Source organism: Clupea harengus, chromosome 15 (assembly GCF_900700415.2).
Source record: "Clupea harengus chromosome 15, Ch_v2.0.2, whole genome shotgun sequence".
In the NCBI taxonomy this organism is placed as follows: Eukaryota; Metazoa; Chordata; class Actinopteri; order Clupeiformes; family Clupeidae; genus Clupea; species Clupea harengus.
Window position 1 is genome coordinate 22,067,488 of NC_045166.1, and position 25,000 is coordinate 22,092,487.

General features: G+C 46.2%; 1 protein-coding gene across 2 annotated transcripts in view; it reads right to left on the reverse strand.

Annotated features, from left to right (window-relative positions):
* fam184ab (family with sequence similarity 184 member Ab) overlaps positions 1-25,000 on the reverse strand; it is a 116,379-nt gene that overhangs the window by 54,922 nt on the left and 36,457 nt on the right. For both annotated transcript variants that reach the window (XM_012829676.3, XM_031581144.2), the window contains exons 2-8: positions 22,524-22,736; positions 21,648-22,289; positions 18,118-18,253; positions 14,690-14,871; positions 11,387-11,572; positions 3,578-3,700; positions 292-453 (exon numbers count right to left, since the gene is read on the reverse strand). In XM_012829676.3, the coding sequence (XP_012685130.2) occupies positions 292-453; positions 3,578-3,700; positions 11,387-11,572; positions 14,690-14,871; positions 18,118-18,253; positions 21,648-22,289; positions 22,524-22,736 (1,644 nt within the window). The remainder of the gene's footprint in view (positions 1-291; positions 454-3,577; positions 3,701-11,386; positions 11,573-14,689; positions 14,872-18,117; positions 18,254-21,647; positions 22,290-22,523; positions 22,737-25,000) is intronic.

Sequence of the window (25,000 nt, forward strand, 5' to 3'; positions counted from 1 at the left end):
GCGGTGAGCAGGTTGCTCTGTATGTGTGTGTGTGTGTGTGTGTGTGTGTACCTGCAGTGCGGTGAGCAGGTTGCTCTGTATGTGTGTGTGTGTGTGTGTGTGTGTGTACCTGCAGTGCGGTGAGCAGGTTGCTCTGTATGTGTGTGTGTGTGTGTGTGTGTGTGTAGCTGCAGTGCGGTGAGCAGGTTGCTCTGTATGTGTGTGTGTGTGTGTGTGTGTACCTGCAGTGCGGTGAGCAGGTTGCTCTGTATGTGTGTGTGTGTATGTGTGTGTGTGTGTGTGTGTGTGTACCTGCAGTGCGGTGAGCAGGTTGCTGGTCTCTCGGAGGCGGGCGCGGGTGGCGTCGAGTTCCTCCAGCAGCTTGTCCTGAGCCTCCTGCAGGGTACTGATCTGCCCAGCGGCACTGCCCAGCCCCTGCTCCCCCTCACGCAGCAGCTCCTGCAGACGAGACACCTGCACACACACACGGAGAGATTGACACAGTTAGTGTGTGTGGGTGTGGGTGTGTGTGTGTGTGTGAGAGAGAGAGAGAGAAAGTGAGAAAGAGAGAGAAAATTAGAGACAAATGTGTGTGTTGTGTATGTGTTTCTTGTGTGTGTGTGTGTGTATGTGTGTGTATGTGAGAGAGACAGAGTGAGAGAGAGAGTGTGAGAGATTTAGAATTACTCAGAGAGAAAAACTAGTAAGTTGGACAGAGGAGCTTGAAAAGAGAGTAGTGTGTGTATGTGAGGGGAAGAGAAAGGGATTACAGAAAGAGCGGTACAATGAAAGAAAAAAAGATGGAAGGTTGAAGTAAGGCAGAGAGGTAAAAAAAAAAGTGAGAAAAGATGACAGGGAGTGAGACTGAGGGAAGAAAAGAACTGTGGAGAAATGTAAAGCAGAAATACGGAGTTCTGTTCCAAAACTAGTAAGCTAACTATCTAAAAGGCATGCAAAAACCTTGCAAACACCACCAACAGGCCAGCTGACACTGATAGAAGCTTGCCAACACACTAACTGGTGTCTTTTGGCAGTATAGCTGGCAATGTCATGCGTGTGAAAGCTTTTCTTCCATTTTTGCAGGGTGTTCCAGTCCATTACACAGAACTACATAGGGCATATCTTGGATGGCTAGTGGGGAAGACACAGGTGTTGATCTGTCCTTCACATGACCATATGCTATCAAAATGAATTTGAGGATGGTATCAAAACTAGTTGCCTATAAAACCATGCCTCAAAAAGTGTCAAATTGTTGCATAGTGTTACTTTAAGGCTTAATGGGACAAAGAATGGAAGAAAAGTGGACAGAAGAGAAAGGGACAAGGAACAGTGAGGGAGAAAGAGAGAGAGAGAGAGAGAGAGAGAGAGAGAGAGAGAGCTTAAATGGTTGAAATGAAGGAGGAAAAAATAGACTAAAATGATGGATGATGACATCAGAGAAGAAAGGTGGAATAGAAACGCAGCAGCAGAAGATGAGTCATGACAGAAATAGATAGCAGAGAAAATAAGAGAGGGAAGACAGAGAGAACTGGGGAAGGAATAAAAGTTGAAGGAAAAAAAAAAGAGAGAGGAAATGGATAGGAGCGCAGAATTAAAAAGAGGAGGGGGGAACTGTCATTCATTATCTGGCATAGGCCTTGGGGAATGCTTTACAAATCAGCCAGTGATGGCAGCCAGTGATGGCAGGAGTATCCCACACATTGGAAAGCCCATTTTGGATCTTTAAAAAACCTTACCCGACACAGATCTCACCTGACACAAGCAAGTCTTACACAGATCTTCCATAAATCTCACATTGATCTTACAGTGATCCTCCCACAGCCTACTCAACTCTCTCTCTTTTTTTCTCTCTCTCTCTCTCTCTCTCTCTCTCTCTCTCTCTCCCTCTCTCTCTCTCTCTCTCTCTCTCTCTCTCTCTCTCTCTCTCTCTCACTCTCTCTCACTCTCTTCTCCCTGGACAAATCCAGGTAAAAAAAAACTCCCCACGTCAGACAACCAACTGACCCAGCATGCTCTGGCTCAGCCACTTGGTTTCATTTACTCCAGACCATCAAGGGGCTTCATGATTGCCCAACTCAGAGGAGAGATGGCAGACTGTGGGCAGACTGTGGGCAGACCGTGGGCAGACTGTGGGCAGACTGTGGGCAGACCGTGGGCAGACCGTGGGCAGACCGTGGGCAGACTGTGGGCAGACTGTGGGCAGACCGTGGGCAGACCGTGGGCAGACCGTGGGCAGACTGTGGGCAGACCGTGGGCAGACTGTGGGCAGACTGTGGGCAGACCGTGGGCAGACTGTGGGCAGACCGTGGGCAGACCGTGGGCCAGGCAGCGCTGCTTTGGGTTAATGGAGCGAGGGGGAGGAATGGATCCAAAGTCATCATAGGGGTCTGTGGCTGCTAATGACGGAGCGCTGAGCATCTGTGGCTCCAGTTTGCATACACTCAAGCACATACATACATACATACCCACACACACACACACACACTTCATATACACACACACACATACCACCCCCCCCCCCCCCCCCCCACACACACACACACACAGACAGTCTCAACAAAGCACATTCAAAAGAAAATGATTGCAATGTAAAGCTGCAAAACTGCACGCCCAAACTAATCAGTCTAGAGAAACACCCATAGTCATCCTTCATCCATTAACTCCCATCCTTTCTTTTTTTTTTCATCTGTTCTTTCATCTGCATTCCCCTTCATCTTTCCATAGCTCTTTTTGCCTGTACTTGAGTCTACTCTTTTTCCTTTCCTCTTTTCCTTCCCTCCTTCTCTCCACTTTTCTTCTTCATCCCCTTTTTTCTCATTCTCGTCCTCTCCTTTCATCCCCTCTTCATACTTCCTGAGTGGCCCCTTGTGTATGTGCACAAGACCAAGTTGACCTAGCCTGACCAGGGGCTCTTCCAGGCTTCAATACTGACCACATCAAGCACAGCCTTGAGAGGGAGAGGCTGCTGACCGTCAACATATAATCCCCTGACATCTGTGTTTTAACGACGGTGAGAGAGGAGATAGAGGGAAACATACAAGCAGAAGTTTCACTGTATCATTTCATAATTAGACTAAGGAACACGAGAGTGTGTTTGTGAAGACTCATCCTATGTGTCTGCCGAGGTCTTACATGGAGCTGAATGTGTTTTCCGCAAATAGATCGTCCAGTCTTTCTTTAACCTTGTGTGCGTGGTTGTCTCATGAGTATATACAGTATACATGTGTGTGTGTGTGTGTGTTTGTCTGTGTGTACCTGCAGTGGGGTGAGCAAGTTGCTCTGAATGTGTATGTGTGTATGCGTGTGTGTGTGTGTGTGTGTGTGTGTGTGTGTGTGTGTATGTGTGTGTGTGTGTGTGTGTGTATGTGTGTGTGTGTGTGTGCGTGTGGATGTGTGTGTGTGTGTGTATGTGTGTGTGTGTGTGTGTGTGTGTGTGGATGTATGTGTGTGTGTGTGTGTGTGTGTGTGTGTGTGTGTGTGTGTGTGTGTGTGTGTGTGTGTGTGTGTGTGTGAGTGTGTGTGTGTGTGTGTGTGTGTCTGTGTGTGTGTGTGTGTGAGTGAGAGAGAGAGAGAGAGAGAGTAAAGAGTAGTCTCTCACCTCACAGGTGGCCTCTTCCAGTTTGGTGGAGAGCTCCTCTCGGAGAGCGTCCAGCTGCTCCCGGAGACAGTTCTTCTGCTCCTCCAATGCCTGTCGCTCCTGCTCAAACTTCTGCTCCATTTCCTGGAAACGCACCAATCAGAGGGCATATTTTACTCAAGGGGTGGCACCCAGTTCGCCTTACTTTTCACCCAATAATATTCAGAGTTTGCAACAGTGTAATGTAACCCATTCCAACTGCACACCAATGGAGTTGAAGCCTGGAGCTGCACTGATCAATATCAACACAACACAACTACTCATACGACACGTGAATGCATTATTTCTGAGCCCATCTGAGTGTGAGCATGTTCGCTGTCTAATTAGTGGCCGTGTTGACGTGCATACGAGTGAGCATTAGTTTCTCTTGACGAGGGCTGAACCGTCAGATGCAAATAAAGCGGCGTGTTGAGGCGGGAGGCTAGACTGCACATGCGACTCCCTCACGTGTCACGGTGGACCTGTGTGGTGGCGGCGGCGGCGGTGGTGGTGGAGGCAGGGCAGAGGTAAATTAAATGTTGGCGTTTTCCTAGCAAGGAGATTAAGAGCGGCTTTTCAAAATGCATGAGATAAACAGGCCTGAACTATGGATACGAGTCGCTTTGACATCTCACATATGAGAGAGAGGGGGAGAATGTCAATTGAGTCGTCTCCCACACAGGTTGTATTTCTGCTGCTGAAGGAAAGCTCTTAAGAGACAGGCAAGCGCACACACACACACACACACACACACACACACACACAGGAGGACATTTCAGAGGCAGACTAATCACAATCCTTATCTGTCTTCGCATCAGCCCCGCTCGAAAGCTGCTAAGCCAGAGCAGGCCGCGACGGTTGAGCAACGCTTGGCATTTAAACAACTGCAGTCAAAATACATGTAGCTGCAGCCATCGCTGAAATATACAGGGGCACACAACGGAGCACAAATCATGCTTCCATGAATCATGAATCTCATGAATTCCATGGCCAGAATCTCATGCACAGAGAGAAGAATTTCAACTTTTTGCACTATAAAAAAATGTATTTTCAATATTTGTATTCAATCCCTAAACCTGAAATGAGTGGCTAGATAACCTCAAGCAGAGAATCCCACTCTCACCTACCTGAGTAACACACTAAACCCCTGTGAATCAGTCTTGGACAGATACATTCACTGGGTATCAACAGAAGTTAATTAATGGGGATTAATGTGTGTGTGTGTGTGTGTGTGCGTGTGTGTATGTGTGTGTGTGTGTGTGTGTGTGTGTGTGTGTGTGTGTGTGTGTGTGTGTGTCTTTGTGCCATATGCACAGCGATGGAGCCACATCAATGTATAAATGAACAGGACTCAAAGAGCAGCACTACATTTAGGATGAATCATTCATGGGCTTTGCGTCTTTGCCTTCGTGAAGGCGAGAGCCGCGCGTGTGGCATTTGGTGCGCGCACGTAACACAGATATGCAAATGCGACCTCATCTAAGTTTGATGAGAGCGAGCTGTGTAACTGTGGTGACGGGCTTACCCAACACCCCACCCCCCACCCCCCACCTCCCCCAACCCCCCTCTTAATTCCTTGAATAACGTTCCTGTTATGGTTCACTCCATCGCTATGATAACCCTTTGGAAAGGAACGTTTCCAGGTAACGGCTTTAGAATAAACATGGGTTCCTCCAGAGACAAGGGGAATTTATTCTGGAGATTTATTTTCCAAAGTGGGCATCTACTCTAGGAGACATGGCTGTCCAACCTAATGTTTGTAATGATTGTCTCTCTAACTCTGGCTGGCTGTGGTGTCAAAAAAAAGGGCTAAGTCCTTGGCCAGGTTTCCAACAACTTCAGCCACAATGAGTCAGCTGGAAAGCTTATAAAGAGGGACAGAGAGAGAAGCAACACTACTCCTTGGTTTGTGTGTGTGTGTGTGTGTGTGTGTGTGTGTGTGTGTGTGTGTGTCTGGAGAAGAGAGGATAGCCTGCAGGCTTGTCTGAAAGAGGACATTGGACGTCAGCAATGGCGTCACAGTTTTATGACCCTAAGTCTACTTAATATACACACACACACACACACACACACACACACACACACACACACACACACACACACACACACACACACACACACATTGGGAGGCTTCTCCTTTAATATTTACAAGCCTTGAATATTTTACTCCTCTTCAGCCGGCACTCAATGCCGCTGCCTTCCCTCTCTCCTCATCTCTCCTCTCTTCCTCCAGCTCTCCCTCTTGATTTGTCTCTGCTCTGCTCCCGTCTCCTGCCTCCACTCCTTATCCCCTCTAACACCTCTTCGTCCATCATCACCTCCCTGGTCCCCGCTTTCGTTCCCTTTATTCTTCTCATCTGTCTACCATTCAGTGTGTAGTCTCCTCTCCTTTCCTCACCCCTCTCCTCTCTTCCACTCCTTCGTCTCGTCACCTCTCATCCTCCTCTCTTACCTCTCCTCGCTTCAATCCCCCCCCCCCCCTGCCTCCCCTCCCCTCCCCTACCTTCCTTTCACACAGGACAAGTCAATCATCCACTTATTTCTCCATCAAACCTTCACTTTCATTTCCTGTAATCCATTGACCCTCTCTCATCCTTCCCTTACTTCACCTCTCCAGACATCCTTCTCTCCTCACCCCTTCTTGCATAAACACACAAACACACACACACACACACACACATACACACACATACACACACACACACACACACACACACACACACAAACACACACATTTATAAATACCCTGTCATGCAGGCATATATAATGCCAACCTTTTTGGTAATGTCATTAACACCATGAGTGCTACTCTTCACAACTTTTCTCACACATAGCTGGGAACCTCTCACTCTCGCACTCTTGATACACACACACACACTCAGCAAAAAAAAATCACTGACAAATACCACATTGGTCAATGGTCACCAACTTAAGTACACCACAATTAGCTGAGATAGCAAAATAGAATGTAATATATACGCACTATGCTCTAACTCCAGTTGAGGGTGCCAAAATGTTTTGGTAATGTTGTTATTACTGCAGATTCATAACACTGATCCCAAGTTATCAGGAATAGTTGCAGGAATAGTTTGTACTTTCTCCAACTGTGCGCGTTTGATGTGGAGCTGGCATCAATCTTTTGGGCTGTAATGGTAATTGGATGTATGGTCTACAGCAGAGGTCGCCAACCTGTCGATCGCGATCGACGTGTCGATCTCGAAGACCTTCCCTGTCGATCTCCAAATTAAATTTTTTTTTAAATACAGAAAGAAAAAAGAAAAAAATTGAACATTTTCTGAAGTGTCTTCTGAAATGTTTTCGAACGGACTTCGGAAGACCAACGTCAGAAAAGATCTCCGCCTGATTCATGAACGGCAGCTATTTAAATCCGAGGATGTCCGTAGAGTTGATATGAACGTAATCACCAATGATTTCTCACAAAATCAGGCCTTCCCACTAAATGCCCCTTCTAAAGCAGCTTGCACACTGCCCCGACAAACGCCAACATTCTCCAACAAACGCCAACAAACACCAACAGTTGGGTCAGTGTGCGCCAGCAGTTGGTGTTTGTTGGTCATTGTCGGGTACTGTCGGAAGAGTTCAATATGTTCAGTTGGATTGGGTAAAGTTGCAGAATGTCTGACCAATGTAGAGATTTCCAACATTCTGACAGCTCGTCTGACAGCTCGCAACTAGGCTCAACTCGCGTGCATAACATCCTCGAGCTCTCTTGGATGTCGTTGTTATCTTGGTTATCGGCCAGTTTGTTAAATAAACCGATATCCTAAGTCTATTTATAGATTAACGTTATGTATTAGCTTACCCAAATGAACGGTTTTCGAGACAGATATTTGTCTATTTTAACTTCTACGACTCGTTTAACATCGCAACGTGTTTCTAAATATTAAAAATAATGTTAAAGGTGACGTTACATGAGTACGTTTGCGCTTATTTTAGTTATCGGCCACTCCCACTTCATTCCAATTACCATGTTGGTTTTCGAAATATTAATATGCACGCATACTGTCGTATTAAAAGTTTTGGCACTCTCTGAGGCTGCATGATAATTTACTCTGTCTTCACCATAAAAAGATCACAGTGGTATATTATTTATTTTCTATTTAACACCGAGTACTGGGGTGTTTTCCAGACAAAGATATTTAGTGTAGCAGTATTTGAAATGAAATCAAATGTGAAAAATAGGCTGTGCAAATATTTAGGCACCCTAATCATTTTCATGATTTGAATACCTGTAACTACTCAATACTGAATAATTGCAACACATAATTAGTCTGATTAGCTTGTTAAGCCTTCAATTCCATATAAAGGTGCATTCAATCATTAGAAAAACTATTTAAGGTAGCCAATTGCAAGATGTGCTTCTCCTTGATTCTCCTCTGAAGAGTGGCAACATGGGAGCCTCAAAACAACTGTCAAATAATCTGAAAACAAAGATTGTCAGTGTTGTGTTGTAACTTCAGTTGATAAAAAAAGCAGTTCATATCCAGCCTGCTCATTGCAAATATTGTGTGCGGTTAACAAATATTTTCCTTTTTATTTTGCACTGAAATTAAGTGATTTAGTGTGTTCTTGGTCACATCAATTTGAAAGCTGGACCAAAGTGTTTAATTTCACTCAATTACAATTAGGCTAAATAAAAAGTTAAGTTGTAAGTACACTCTGGACAGTCTTTTTCTCTCAACGCCTCAATAGATCTTGCCTGTCACCAAGGCAGAGTTTGTGATCTTTGGCCAAAAAAGTTTGGTGACCACTGGTCTACAGCCTCGTCTTGGAATTATTTGCATACAGTACATAGCCTCATTATCTTCTGTGGTCCCCCTTTGCCATTTTGTGCCCTAGGCAACCGCCTATGTCACGGGCCACCCGTGCAAACATGTATATAAGCCACACACACACCTACAAATACACGCACGTGCAAAACGTGTCGGTGCTGTTTTTATGTCGGCCAATGACACTACCTCTGGGAACACTACCCCAAAGTCAAAACACTCCCCGATATCGAGTCTCTGCCCCAGCTTCAGACAGAAACCCATTACATCTCCTCCTGTCTGGTCTCTTATGTGTCTGTCTGGTATTTAATCACTGGAAGATTAAGCAATGTTTTGATAGGGTTTAAAAATACAGAAAACTGGAGAGTGATGTGACAAATTTTGGGTTGGCTTGCAGCTCAAGCGTAAAAAAAAAAAAAGGAAAAAAGAGAGTGAGAAAAAGAAAGAGATGGAGAGAGAGAGAGAGAGAGAGAGAGTGAGAGAGAGAGAGAAAGAGAGAGAGAGTGAGATGACAGATTGTGTTTTGGCTGAGTCAATCGAGCACGTCTTTGCGTTATTTCATTAAATATGTTTTCTGCTGATGATATCAAAACAGACAGTTTAGTAAATGCAGGAGCTGCTTTTTGAGAGAGCAGGCGAGTTGTTGCGATGTGTAATACTATGATACTGTGCTCTGTAGTGGCAGGGCTTCTTCATATGGAAAGTGCCCGTCAGTGATGTCACACATATTATACAAGGATGGGTTGGATCGGTAGTTCTGTGTGTCTGAGGTGTGTCTGTGTGTGTGAGGGAGGGAGAGAAGGAGGGAGAGAGAGAGAGAGAGAGAGAGAGAGAGAGAGAGAGAGAGAGAGAGTGTGTGTGTTCAGCATTTGCCGGTGAGATGAATGTTCATCGCTGAAGTTAATGAGACGTGAGTGTGAGACCGGATAAAAACACGGCTGAAGTCTCCCCACCTGGAGTATATACCCTTGCATGTGCACGCTCACACACACACACACACACGCACACATTGCACACCCTTGCTCTTTCTCTGACATGTACACACACATAGATAGCATCAATGACCATTTCCTAACCATGTATGACACACACAGTCAGAAAGTCACACATACACACACATATGCACACACACACACGCAATGTTGCTTTTTGCAGATCAATACTCGGGAGAGGGATTTGATTGATGCTGCCACCTGTTAACAAGCTCTTATCTGATAACCTTTAGAAACAGTGTGTGTGTGTGTGTGTGAGTGTGTGTGTGTGTGTGTGTGTGTGTGTGTGCGTGTGTGCGTGTGTGCGTGCGTGCGTGCGTGCGTGCGTGTGTGACTGTGTGTGCTTTTTTGTTTCTGTCTAAGGGAAAGGTAGTGCAGAACTAGACAAAACACAGGCATCACACAGATGTCCTCACACACATGCAAACACACATAGTAACATAGACACACACACGCACGCACACACACATGCACACACACGCGCACACACACACACAAACACACACACACACACACACACACAAAAAGACGCACGTCCACATGGGACACTTGTGACAGCGAGATGACAGGCTGCATGATGCGTGAAGCTGAAGCCTAGAATTCCGTGTTGTTTGTGCTGACAGGCTCAGAAGGATGGAGGAATGAGAGAGAGAGAGAGAGAGAGAGAGAGAGAGAGAGAGAGAGAGAGAGAGAGAAAGAAAGAGAGAGGGACATTTAAGTTTGTGTGGCAGAAGGAGAAAACAGTGTTTCTCGTCTGTTATAATTTTAGTACTATTTACAACCAGGCTGTGATTGATTGTCAACACTGTGGTTATGACAAATGTTGATGAGACAAAACAAGGCCAGTGTTTCTCCTCCGACTATCGCTCTCTTTCTTTTTAAAAAATTCTCTGTTTATTCCTCTCTCCTTCTCTCTCTCACACATGATCATGGAAACACACACACACACACACACACACACACACAAACAAAAACACACACACACACACACACTCTCTCTCTCTCTTACTCTCTCTCCATTCATATCTCTCCCTCCATCTCCCTGTCCCTCTCTCTCTCTCTCTCTCTCTCTCTCTCTCTCTCTCTCTCTCTCTGCCTCTGACTGAACCTCCTGGTGCTTTAGTCTGACGAGTCGAGCTCCCTGATTGACATTCCCTTGCCATCGGTAGCTCCTTATTCTCGTGTACGAGGAGTCTGCTTTCTGCTCGGGCCAGCTCACTCCTACAACCGCCACTCCCCAGTGACTACCACTGCCCTCGTAGCTCTCGAGCTGCAGGGGAAACGTGGGCAGAATCGCACTAGCTGTGCCAGGCGGGGAAAGAACCTGCAGCTGGGTGACTACAAGCGAGCACCGTGGAGGATGGGCCCCGTGTGTAAATATCAGAGACAGATGAAATAGGACGCCAAGGCATCAGTGAGAATGCAGTGAGGTGCCTGAAGAGGCTGGCTTGTAAGATACGAATGTGTGCTTATGAGTGCAAGAGTCATTTTTGTGAATGTATTTGTTCAGTAAATGTGCGGGACTAACTGGTTTGTGAATTGTGTTGGCACATACTGTATAGCCTTGTGTAAGTTAAAGTGGTCACCTACATTATTTAAGCCCAGTGGAGTATATCCTCATTTGTTCATACAGTAGACCTCTATGGCGAACATAAGCGCATACTGGGGAATGTATACTGATTTGGGCTCACTGTAGAGTATATAGTGAGTGTAGGCAGAGTACAGTCGAATGCACACTCATTTTTGAGTGTAGTGAGCGGGGTAATTCCATAAGAGATATACTAATGTAAAAAGGCAAAGTTCTTGGTAGTATACCATAACAAATCATACTTCTTCTACATTACAACTTTTTGACAACACCACTATGCACACTCATTATGCATGCTGAAGTGAGTTACATACTAATTATGGGTATGTTGCAGCAGAGTACAGCATACTCGTGTTTTGAATATAGTTGCTTGTGTGCCTACTCGTATGTTTTCAGGACGGTAATACTTGTGCACACTCACGGCCAGCAGCCTGTTCTTATCCTTCTCGGAAGCGCTCTGGGTGCTCTCCAGCGTGGCACGGTGCTTTTTGGAGATCTCCTCCAGGGCGCGGCTCTGCGACTCCTTGAAGTGCGCTGCGTCCTCCTCGTATTTGGCACGCATGTTCATCATCTCCTTCTCGTACGACTGCTTCTCCTCGCGCAGAGCCTGCGCAAAAGACACACACACACACACACACACATATTTTTGTCATTCTAATTTATATTTCAAATGATTCCATATTCTTCCAGTTTTGCCTAGCGGTACTCGCAGTGAGGATCTATCACAGGCAAACTCCAATGAAGGTGAAATCACTGCTTCCCACCATTCCTCCTACCTGCTAGTCGTTAGCAGTGGCAACTCACCACAAAAAAAAATGAAAAACAATTCAGACCAAATGTATCTCCATGTGAGAGTCTGAGGTGTAGTAAAAAAAAAAAAGGCCAATGAGCTTTAACTGTAGTCTCACAGTCCTGTAACTCAACTGTTACATTATGATTGAATTCGCCCCCGCTATGCCCAAGGCTCCCCACAGATGAATTAAAAATGGCTCCGTGCTTTCGAACAGCAGGCGCCCCCTCCCTCCCTCCCCCTCTCCCGAACAGCTCACATGAGGCACAGAGCCCTACGTGTTTCATTTTCATCAGATGAAGTTCTTGATTAGACACGGTGGCGGCGGCGGCGAGGGAATCTAATCTACAGAGAGCCGGCGAGGCTGCGGCCCACCTGATACGGCTAATGAGCCGTTTGAAGACGGAGATCGGGAGATGAAATTAATGGAGTGAGGCGATGAAAAAAATGACAAAAAAGGTGACTGGAAAGCTGAGCTAGACCAGGGAGAACTACTGTGGTTTACCAACAACCTGGGTACCTGGGTCGTTTACCGGTCTCTAGACCCGGGAGAACTACTGTGGTTTACCAACAACCTGGGTACCTGGGTCGTTCACCGGTCTCTAGACCCGGGGGCATAAGCACTACCCTTCTGTGTAGTATTATCATTGTAAATGAAAATAAAGGTGCTGACTTAACTAAACTGAAAATATTCTGAAAAAATTATTTCAATATATACTGAAAAAAGAGCTCACAGGACTACTTAATTGGAATTTAAAAGTTAGGGCTGAGGAACATTAGTGTGTGTGTCTATGCATGCATGAGTGTGCGCACGTGCAGCTGCATGCACATGTCCTCGATTCTATGCGGCGGAGGTGTAAGCAGCGACCTCTGTACTGGTGAGGCCTTGAGCAGAGAGTGCAATAGAATCACGAATCACAACTGCGCTCTGCTTCACCGGCGCTCCACCGCCCGCGCCCGAGAGCGACCTTCCTCTGTTTCCAAGCAGCGACACGAGCTTGAGGCTCCTTTTCACCCCGCAGGAGGCTCGGCAGACAGCCACTGATCAGTGCCCAGTTCCACCACCTCATCTGCTATCTCAACAAGCAACCGACAGCGTGGAAACCCCACAGCCAAAACAAACATGTCAACAACAACGACAACAACAACAACAAAATATTACTCGGGTTGCTGACCAGTCCAGACAAGAGAGAAACAGGTGAGAGCTCACGGACTGGAATGGACCGCTACGCTACGCTTTCTCTCAGCGCCTGCATTTCGCAAGACGTTGTCATGGCAACCCGCTACTCAAGGGCAGACTGGCAAGAATACCCTTCTTATCTGGTCTTGAATAGGAAGAGAAAGAGAGAGAAAAAGAGTGAGCGTTGAAACTCGGAGAGAGTGTGGACACGGGAGCCAACGAAAAGAAGCCGAAAGTGTGCGTGAGGGGGAAAGGGGAGGAAAGAGTGAGAGAGCAGAAGAGTGAGGAGGGAGCCATCTTTGAGTGTTCCAGGGAACGGGAGCGGAAGGAGGGCTAGAGATCAAAGAGTGAGAGAGCGTCAGAGCAAAAGAGCTGAAAGACTCGCGGCCTGTCGGGAGCACCGAGGGAGATTAACAGTGAGACTCTCGGGACGAGGACGGGGACAGGGACGGAAGAGACTGCGGGGGGGGGGGGGGGGGCGGGGGACACGGGTGGCACCGGACAGATGGGACGGCTGACATTATCAGTCTGCTTTTAAAGGACACCGGCTCAGGCCGTGACAGGGGACACCTTTAGCCGAGTCGAAAAACGACACTGCCCCTGACATTCACAGTTAGATTGCACGATTATGTTTGGTGTGGTTTTGTTTTGTTCGTTTTGTTCTCATAATGAGGTGTAGTACATGTTGCGGACGGTTCTCTGGGTGCTGCCATGGTCTAAGGTCAAACTGTTGACACGTTTGTGATGATGATCACAGTGATGACTACAAGCGGCTTTGCTTATGAACTTTACGGAGCCTGTGTGTTCCAGCGTGTAATGTATGTGCCTGTGTGACACGTAAAGAGAGGCAATGAGTGTGAATGGGTGCGTTTGTGAATATGTGTGAGAGAAAGACAAACAGAGAGACAGGGAAAGAGACAGAGCCCATAAAGGAGAGAAAAAGGGAGAGAAAGACCCAAACAGCTTTCAGAAATCTCCTCACTGAGGCATTCTGAGTCCCATCCATAATTGAACACAGACGCTGTAAGGTACCCAAAATGCAGAAGACCTTGTCAGGGACACTGAGACGGCGCTGAGAGCCTCACCGCGCCTGGACAGGCCGCTAATGCTATCTCTGGCAGAGTCGGACGAACAAACACACTCAACAGAAAGAGTGGGCCGAGCACTGTGATATCAGTTTGAAAAAGAGTTATAAAAAGCCATGTCGTTTATAGATCCCCCTCAACAAGGGGCCGACGTGGCACTTGAGAAACTCGCATTTTTAGATGCGGGAAGGTCTCCTTGAATTAAATATAGGTGGCAGGGCCACTGCCGGTCGATGCAACTGGGAGGCCAATATAGAAGGCTCTATTTTGGGGGTGATGACTTTGTGGTACCAACTGATGTTCACCAGGCAGAAAGTGATTGTCATTGCAGATATGAGTTATTGCCTGCTGCTGCTGCTGCTGCTGCTTCATGCAAAGTGCTCAGGTATGGCTATGGACAAAATGTACTGTATGTTTCTAATCATTTTAAGCTACTCACTCTAGATGTGATCACGGAAATCCAAAAAGGGTCCCTTGCAAGTGGCGCTTCACTGTGCAGCACACTGTGTGTGTGTGTGTGTGTGTGTGTGTGTGTGTGTGTGTGTGTGTGTGTGTGTGTGTGTGCGTGTGTGTGTGCGTGTGTGTGTGTGCGATGGTACATGCTGTGTTTGCACATGAGTATGTACGTATAGACTGAGTGTGTGGAGTGTGTATATGGGAATGCTGCACCTTCTCCAGGGTGAGGATCTGTTGCCTCTGTCTCTCCTCCAGCGCGTGACTCTTGTTCTGCATGGCTCCCCTCTCCTCATCCAGTCGCTGCACCTTGTCCTTCAGGCGGCACTTCTCCGACTCCAGGTCCCTTATCGCCGCCTCATGGGTCATCTGGGTGGCCTGCAGACCGCCGATTTGACCTGGATATATCCACGTACACACGCGCACACACGTATACAAACGCACACACACACACACACACACACACACAAGCACGCATACACAAACGTATACACAAACATGCATACACACACACACGCACACAGACAAATGCAAGGACACACACACACACACACACACACACACACACACACACACAGACACAAAAGACAAAAAGTAGTTGAATCAATGTATCATCACAACCCCATTCAGAGGCCTGTAATGTACCAGGTTTTGTGTTGGTAATGAGCTCATTCAATTTGGCTGCAGATGTGCGGTGCCCGTACAGGATGGGAGAATACCATAAAATCACAGGTTACTGCAGGTCACCTACCTCTCCAATAGAGAGCCAATTACCTCATCTCATGTTTAATGCCAGCAGCTGTCAGGACTGTGTGTTTTTCAATCACCCGCATAATGGCTACTAAAATATTGATCAACGTGATCAAGCCCAGTGATGGAAAGCATGAACCGAATCATGTGTGGATTTAATGAGACGTGATTAATCCCAACAGAGTCATTCTCTCTCTCTCTTTCTCTCTCTCTCTCTCTCTCTCTCTCTTCCCACACAAATGTACTCAACATCCCTTGTAGTCAAATACATGATGGCTGCTGATATCTCTGCATAAGCACATAAGTTTGAGATCAGTTTCTCTGCCTAAGCGGAGAAACAGAAAAACAGGTAGACTAAGTGCAGAAAAAAACACAATTCAGACCCTTTCTACAATGTGGCAGGCAGCATTGCCTCGGAGATGAAAAAGGTCTTTAAAGGCTTCTGCTGTCCTAATGAAACTGTGCAAATGGCAGATCCTGCCCTTGCGTCTAAAAAAAGAAATGTCCATGACGTACGGGATATTTCTCTGTGTGTAATTTTTCTTGTCCTTAATTCAATCATGTTTGCAAATTGAAGCTCTCAGAGTCTGTGCAAAATTGAGAAATTCTTCAAATTGAAAGTGAATGAATCTAAAAAAGGCAGAGTTCCTGATGGACAAATCCTTTAAAAAAATCTACTTACTAAAATAATGGCAAGAAAATGACTACAACAATGGCCAGGTAAGGTTTTTTTTTTTTTTTTTTTATCAGACTGAACATAAGTAATGCTCCATGCCCAAACAAACCCAATTGAGGGTTTGGACCCAAAATGAATGTAGGTTACAGGCCACAAGATCCCTTGGGGGTCTTACTGGAAAGCAGTTTCATTACTGGGCAGTTAATCCTGGTGAAATGAGGTTGAAATGAGATGGGGAGAAAAACATGCCTATGTCCACAGCGCAAAAACCCCGAGTGCCTCCATCCCTCTTCCTGCCTCATAACCGCACACAGCTCCGGTTTTAATGGCCAACAGGAGCCCGGAGGATCCAGGAGTACCAAATCCAAAGTTCGGCCATTATGTCAGGTGCCGCGGACGCGAAATGAAACAGAGGGCCGTTATGGGGACATTACGTTGCATTAAGCCCTCCCTCAAAGAGAGACGGATGGCTACTGGTCCGATCGATAGTGCAGGTAGAGCCAGAGCCTCCGACGCAACGCCAGCACAGGCCCCAGGGTGCACAGACACAAACAGATGCTGAGGCCCATTTAGGGGTGGAGGTTTAATGCACTCGTTGTACATTGCCCAAGTCTATACGGAGGTGATGAGCGTTTTTCATGAAGACTAATCTGAAAAAAATGAAAATGACGATGGTTCCGGGCTCGTTGGTTCGTAATGCCTCAGATATATTGCTGTGAGGCACTGTACATGGTTGCGGTGAATTCTTATACATAATTCATGTGTTTTCTTTAAAAGGGCTGGTAGTTTATTATGGAGAATAAGGCTGTGTGTACAGTTGGAATTACAGAGCTGATGTTGAGAGAGGAGAGACAACACGTCGTTAAAATTTAAAGACAGCAGACAATATAAACAATGATAGCTAATTATAGTCAGAGGGGATTGCTATTGTTTCTGCTAAGTGTTGCTGTTCAGGACGCAACATTAAAATATACCCTAAGCGGGCATTTTGTTTTCCTTTTTTTTTTAGGTCTGTGTGTAATTTGCATGTGTAATGCAAATTATGAGTTATTGTGAGAGCCTATTGTGAATGTGTTATCACATCAAGTATGAGAAAACAAAAATAGAGACAAAAGTTAACCAAAATGAGAAAACAAAATCCAACACACCCATGTCAATTGTTCTCTACTGTTTCTGGGTTCTGAGAAAGAACTGAATGTGAATAATGATTACAATGACAAGTAATTGTAAGCCAAAATTAATCCCCTGGTAAGACATAAATTATTTGTATATTATTAATATTATTAGTGGTACATAAGCATTGATTATTAATGATAATTAGTTACAGGCGATTCCATTTGTGGAACAATATATAATCTCCCTGTTGCGCACACAACACCACACACCAACACAGGGTCAAAGGGTTATGGGTTGTTTTAAGGGTCAGAGTACAACAGCTGGTAGAAGGCTGGCTTTGAGGACCCTCTTTCCCTCAGGGAACATTCTTCAGTCTGTGTAAATGAGGTGACACACACACACACACACACACACACACACACACACACACACACACCCCACACACACACAACTAACGCATTGCTGGGATGCCAAGACAGCATCCCTCACATGTAACAGGCATGGCCGCTCCAATGACTAGGTGGACAGATGAAAGAGCTCTCGCTGACAGCCCAGTGGATGGCTGCAGCTTTGTGACCCACACATCACAGGGATGGCAAAGCGGCAGTGTATCGGGCGCTAGCTAATCACCATCACATAAAAGACCAGAGGCGAAAACTGCCTTTTGTGAGTCTCTAAGTAAATGGGAACCGCAGGGCTCATGGAAGGAGATTACCCGAGCAAGACACTGCCTGTGGGAGAAGGAGTGTTAGACGGCTGATTGTGTTAGACAGTGAGTGAGTGTGAGAGAGAGAAAGAGAGAGAGAGAGAGTGTGTGTGTGTGTATATGTTTGAGCAAGAGAATATAAGTGCATGCATATACCTTATGTGTGTGTGTATGCCTATTTGTGTGTGTGTGAGAATTTGTGTGTATGTGTGTGTATGCCTATTCATGTGTGTGTGCCTGAGGTGTGTGTGTGTGTGTGTGTGTGTGTGTGTGTGTGTGTGTATATGTGCCTGAGGTGTGTGTGTGTGTGTGTGTGTGTGTGTGTGTGTGTGTGTGTGTGTGTGTGTGTGTGTGTGTGTGTGTGCGCGCCTGTGGTGTGTGTGTGTGTTGGCTCACTGGCTTTCAGAAGAATCTCCGTGGCCTGCTGCTGCACTCTGTCTCTGGTGGCCTCCAGCTCATTCTCAGCCTCCTTCTGGCGAATGGCGATGATCTCCGAGTTCTGCGTTACCTCATCCAGTTGCTTATGGAGGTCCTGACACACACACACACACACACACACACACACACACACACACACACACACACACACACACACACACACACAGACACAGACACAGACACAAACAGCTGGTCACATTAAACATTCAAAGCTCAAGAAATAAACAGAGCATTGCAAGTCACTATACACTATATATGTCTCTATTCACTGTAAACTTTTTTTGTTTTGTTTTTGTTTTCTCCATTATCGGTTTCCAATGCACTCTCTAACTTGTCTCACTCAGCTTCCCCACACCGACTCTCTTCTCTCTCTCTCTCTCCTGTCACTCTGCACTGCATTCAGCCCCTTTCAAGTGTGCCTTCTTCCACTTCTCCATATCTCTGCTTGCCATCTCGCCATCCATCACGTATTCTCCCTCTCCTCCCTTCCTCCGGCACCTTTGTCCAATTGCGATCTGTTTTCTTTCACACTCGCACACACACACTCTCTCCCTCCGTCTCATTCCCATCATCTTGCTGAATGGCCCTCCCCTCCTCTAAGTCATTCTTTATCTCATCGACTCTCGCTCACACACACACACACGCACACGTATGGGACACACACACACACACACACACACACACATACACAATTGCATATGCACACACGCACACACACACACACGTCTTTCTGTGACTGTCTTATCTTTTCAGAGTCCTGTTGCCAGCTAACAGGTTATTAGGAAGGTGGGGGTTGTGGTGTGGTGTGGTGGGCTGGTGGTTGAGGATGATTTGGTTGCTTTTCCCCGTCTTAATTGGACAGCTTTCAGCACGGCACACTTACAGTGAGCTGTTCGTGCCAGAATCCATTATTCATGAAATAATAACCATTTAGCCTTCCCATGCGCATGAAGACAGTGACTGCTTCTTAAATGGGCCTTCAATGTACAGCTGAATAGGCTACATTATCTTGCCACCCGCCGTTATGGTAAACACAAAGAATGGCCTTCCTTGGAAAAGGCAGAAACAAATGAGCACACATCGGTTGCTGTGTGTTTCTCCACTGTATGCTCAGTATACAGTAGTGCCTAGACCATCAGTATCATAAGGATGCCCTTCATGTTGTTTTATTTCAGCCCAGCCCCAGAGTAAGCCAAGCAGCACCTGTTGTTGGGCACTGACTTTTCAAGAGCTTCATAACTACAAAGTTCATGGAGAATAACACTAATTAACTTCTCTATTTGTAAATAAGGAAAATAAACAGTTGGCTAATAGTACTAAAGGTCAGCGTTTTTCTGCTTTTCCTGCCCAAAATGACTGGCATGTGTGCCCGCCCACCGGCATGGCACCGGAACAACGTGGCATTTCGGAAGCTGGCACTGAGAATTCGCTTGAGCAGGTGTCCAGGAGGAGGGAGGAAATCTGCGTGTCCAAGAGCTTCTACACCCCCCACCCCCGCCCCAACACACACACACACACACACACACACACACACACACACACCATGGAGGTGGTGAAGCAGGTGCGACTGATGAGGCGTCCGAGGCGGAGAGGAAAAAAAACACAGTTTAATCCTCGCCTATGTTTGGGCTGCTTGTTTTATTTATATTCTCTGGCGTGATGAGAAATCCAATTCTTGCGGCGTGGCGGACATAATCTTGCACGCTGCACCTGTGTATCTCCCTGGAACAACCTCTGCAGATCGCCAGCAAGTGTTACCTCAAGAGAGCCTAGTGACCATCTTCATATGGGTTTTAACCATGTGGACCAATGAATGCCTATCCGTCATTGCGGTACATTCTCTCCCTACAAAACGATGGCAAAATCAATAATAATCGACAATACTTTTGATTGACATGGAACTCATCCTAGTTGCACAGTGTTTGTATTTGCTCCAGTCTCCGGAAAAGAAAGCAATGGACAGCTTGCACTACATTGCCTAAGGTAATAATGTGAGTCTATTCAATCAGGTATCTGACGGATGCAGACAAGGAATTTACATATCTTTCTGGCTTAGTCTTTGGTGGCTTCCGGAAACAGCCAAAACAATCCAAAGAAACACTGGTAAGCCATTTCAAATGAGTTACCTTTATTTGATAGATAACCAAACATTACAAAAAACGAGAATCGGTTTAAAACAAATAACCTCGGCAAGTCCTTTCACTTAACCCGCGTGGTGGAACTGAAGCCCGACAGGTCTCTCTCGAAGCGAGCGTTTTATTTTTTATCTCGCCGCTGCATAATTTCCACGCTGCTCTTGTCTAATTAGGATGATAAATAACAGACACTTTGTGTGGCTGGCTACGCTGTTCCTGGGACGGCCAGGCAGAACATTTATTACGGAATGACTTTGTTTCCATTAGGGTGTTATTTGCAGACTAATTAGGCCTCTTTCCCACGTGCCACATGGCTTTTGAAGTTTTGATTGGACGTCAGCGCCACTCCGAGATTTTTCAAAGGCTGAAACACAAGCTCAGAGGAAGCTGAGTCTCCTCATCCTCACCCTACTTGGCCTTTAAAGGACATTAGCATTATGATTTGACAATGGAGTGAAACAGAGGGGAACACGTTCAGGCTGCCTTTTCAAAGCGAGCGTGACCAAAGATAAGAGAACAATAAGTGATTAAGGATTCTTATTAGGGAAGGCTTTAATTAACCCTCGGATTAGATCAAACCATATATCTATCTCCGTACCGGTCCTTCTCTCACATCAAAGATCAGATTTTTGCTAATTATTATCATTAGCCTTTGAGAGTCAACTGGAACAAATGTGATATTTAGTAGGATTAACATCCTTGGGCCATCCTTGGGCCATCCTTGGACAACATCAGGAAGCAGGGAAGGGAATGGAAGGGAAGGGGTGAAATGTTTTTTTTAGGATGACTCCTATATTTTACTGAAGAACACACCTCCTGTTAGGTTGATCTGAGAATCTCACACTTATTCACACAAAGTTAATGCACACAAATGGTGGTTGTAGTGAAGATGTTATCGACTGTGTCAGACTGTCCCCACCATGATACCTGCTGTTGCCATGGATTTGTAACTGCAAGCATATAGTCTATAACTATTCAATGTCAACCATAAGACTCCTGATCCAGCATTCCTACCAATGTCCAATCAATCAATGAAAATCCCTTTTGTATTTTTCCTGAAAACGTCCTGTCATTTGTCTCTACATTCCACACACTTTTCTGTCAGTTCTAGATAGATTGAAATGTAGTCCTAGACTTGCTAATAAACCTCCTCCAATCACACTGACAGGGATGATGTTAACATGAGAGGCCCTTGTCCCACTCTCCTATAAAGCACAGGGGGCAATGCCCCTATACTTCCCCTAAATACCCAATATCTTGCTTTGGCTTTGACATTGTTTCAACACTCCATCCCTCAAGCACTAGGGCCTGAACTACCTGCTAAACCCCCCCCCAGCCACGTCCCTGCGTTACCTTGACAGTGCTCTCGGCAGTGACGAGCGAAGCTTGCAGCTTGTGTGACTTCTCGCGGTTGTCGCGCGCCTCCTCCTGCACGCGCAGCAGCTCGGCGCGCAGCTTGCCCAGCGTCTTCTGCAGCGCCGCCTCCTGTGTCTGGAACTCACGGCGCAGCTCGGCCTCCGTCTTCTTCCAAGCCAGCAGGTTGTCGGCGGTCAGCTGCTGTGTGCGCTTCATGGCCTCCAGCTCGCGCTCGTAGAAGGCCTGCGCCTTGGTCAGCTTAGCCTCGTACTCGTCCACCAGGCGCTTCTTGTCCTGCTTGAGATCGTCTACGCGCTCGCTCAGCGCCTCGACTTCGGTCTTGTGCAGCTGGCCCAGCTTCTCCTGGTCCTTGCTGTAGTTGTGGTTATGGCTCTGGTGGCTGCGCAGCATGTCCTGGATCTCCTGACGGTGGGAGGAGCGCACCTCCTCGAGGGACTGCCGCTTGTCTTGCTCAAACTGGCCCTGCGACTGGCCGAAGGAGCGCAACTTCTCCTCGAAGTTGCGGCGCATCTCCTCCACCTCGCGCGACATGCTGACCACACGCTGCGTGTGCTGCGCCTCTGTGCACAGCTGCATGTCCTCCACGCGCTGCCGGTAGGTCTCGAACTCGGCCAGCGCCTACAAGACAGAAGCGGTTAACCTCCCTTCACAGCACCAACCCTCCAAAAGTGCTGAGGGAAAATACAGGAATATCAAGTCAACCGCTACACTGTGAGTTAGGTATAAGCATGCCTCATCATCAGGATAAGCCTGGGACCTTACTAAATATGGTTAGGCAAAGCAGCGCTATGTTACAATAACTTGGACTCCCATACCGTCATGTGTAACGCGACATCTGTGTGGAGGTCATACCTGCCGTTTCATTCTCTCGTGCAGCTCCATGGACTCCTCCAGTGACTGGATGCGACGCTTGAGGTCCATCTCATCGGTGATCTTGCTCTTGTAATGCATTATTTTCTCACGTGTCTCCGACAGGATCTGCTGCACCTCCTCTTCGTGCGCCTCTTTCAATGTCTGGATGGCAGCCTCATGCTCGTCGTTCTTGGTGTTCAGCGCATAGATCACCTAGGAGAAATAGGGAGATGACAAACTTAAACATACTCTAAAATGGTGTGAGGATCAGTAGAAACTTGAGTGATTGTGTGAGCAATACTCGATTCCACTTTATGCTCCACAGTTCTACAACTATATTTGCTAGTAACTCGAAAGCCTCTAATTAGCCGGACATTAAGGCTTTGATTGGCTGAAACTACTGCACTCCTACTGCGGCAGTAACTTTAGGTCTGCTGGGCTGGTAGTTGCAGACAAAATGATTAACAGGTTAACAGCAAATTACAACAAATCCGCACAGTTCCTCGGCAGCATGTCTGCAAAGTTCCAAGTGAGAGCTCCAATAACTGAGCGAATCCTTTTAGATCTTCTGCTGTAGCAAATGAAAAAAGAAAAAGCTTTGGGAGGAAATGGAAGACACGTTTAAGGACAGCCTAGTTCAATTTTTAAAAGTGATAAATCCCTTGCTAAGTGATATTGAGTGAGCCGATAATAACATTAGGCCAATCGATGAGGTGATGAGGACCAAGGTAAATGTCAGCCTGAGTGGAGAATAAAAGGAGGGAAAAAAAGGAAATGTTCTTAAAAGGAGAGTGAACAATTCAGAGATAAGATAAAAGAGAGGCCTATGCTGACCAAAGCATCCATGACCCATGGTAGACCGAATGAACCGAGCTGCAATCCACCGAAACTTGAATGAGTTGCTGCCCTGTTAATCCCTTGGATTGAATCTGTGCACAGCAGCTCACTTAAACTAACTACAAAGTGTTTTTTTCTTCTGTTGGGGAAAAGGTCGGTGGAAATGAGTTTCACATTTACAGTCCAAGAGGCAGAGGCAAATCCCACTAATAGCAAAAGCCTTTCTCTCCGCTGCGCCCCCCCCCCCCCCCCCCCCCCCCCGGAGCATAAGGTCACGCCAAGAGGGAAAAACGATCAATAATGAATCGCTCTTTCACACGTGGATGATTCGGAACGATCCGTGTTGACAAAACACATCACAAACAAAAGGGAAAGTACAGGAAGTAAAAGGGGAAAGGGGTTTTCAGATAATGGGGTTTTTTATGCACTTCTGTGTTGACAAGATGGATTTCAAAGACAACTGAGGGGAGTGTCAGGGTTAGGTATAAGTTTTTTGTTTTGTTTTCTCATTTGCAAAAATCCCAGTACAGTTTGGAACATCACACATCTGAATTGATGCTGATTTGCCTGGCTGGAGATTTGCTTCAGTGCGACAGAGAAGATGTTAACATTGGGAATTATTTTAAGTGTTGAGGCCATTTTCTACCCCCAAGACAATGACAAGAACACAGTGACTACAATTCATTATTTTTCTGAGAGAGCTACGCAGGTGAACCATCAGAGCCATGTTTAAAAAAAAATTGTAGTACATCTCACCCAGCATGATCTTCCATAATGATGCCAATGAATTAGACTGATTCAAATTGCACACTGTAGGACTGAATCCTGCTTTTAAAAAAAAAGAAGAAAAAAAGAAAAGAATCCTACAATGATTTTCTGGCCATATGAAACATAAGTGTTATGCGAGCACTCCACTATTGGTTGCACTTTAAACACGGGAGAACTTAAACAGCCTTTTTCTATTAGATATAAGTAGCCTATTATTTAATCTAACAGAGAGTAGCCTGTGTTTGAGTAAGAGCACTTTAAGTTTGTGCGAGTGCAACCCCCAACTGTGAGAGAGGCAGAATACCTCACAGCCATTCCTGCTCCAACAATTGATGCCTGTATTAACCTACACTTCCAGGAGCATACTCTGAGGTGTGATAAGTATTCCAGTTATATTATGGTAATATACAGTAGATCTTACAGGCATGGCTGGGCTGAGTAGCACAGTGCTATTTACGCTTTGCACTTTTAGGATTACATAATCTCACTGGGGGTAGTTTTAAAGAAGTGCACTTCATGCGAGGGGGCGGAAGTCCTGTCAACACCCAACACCTCAAATAGCCGACCACACTTTCTCTGACGAACCAGAGGAGGCTTTAGAAAGAGAGCCTGGAGGGTTTTGACTGAAGCATGATGGATTTCCTGCCCGCCAAGACCATGGAGGAGGCCATAATTCACACACATGCGCACACACACAGGCACACACACCCTTCATTCCTGTCGCCCTTCACACTCTGTGCATATCAGACAGACAGATGAAGAGTTTTATGTGACGTGGTACCCCAGAGGATGAGAATCATCTGAGCTCATTGGGGCCGATGTACATATGTTAGCGTAAACAACTTGGCCAGTTCGCAGAACATTTGATGTTG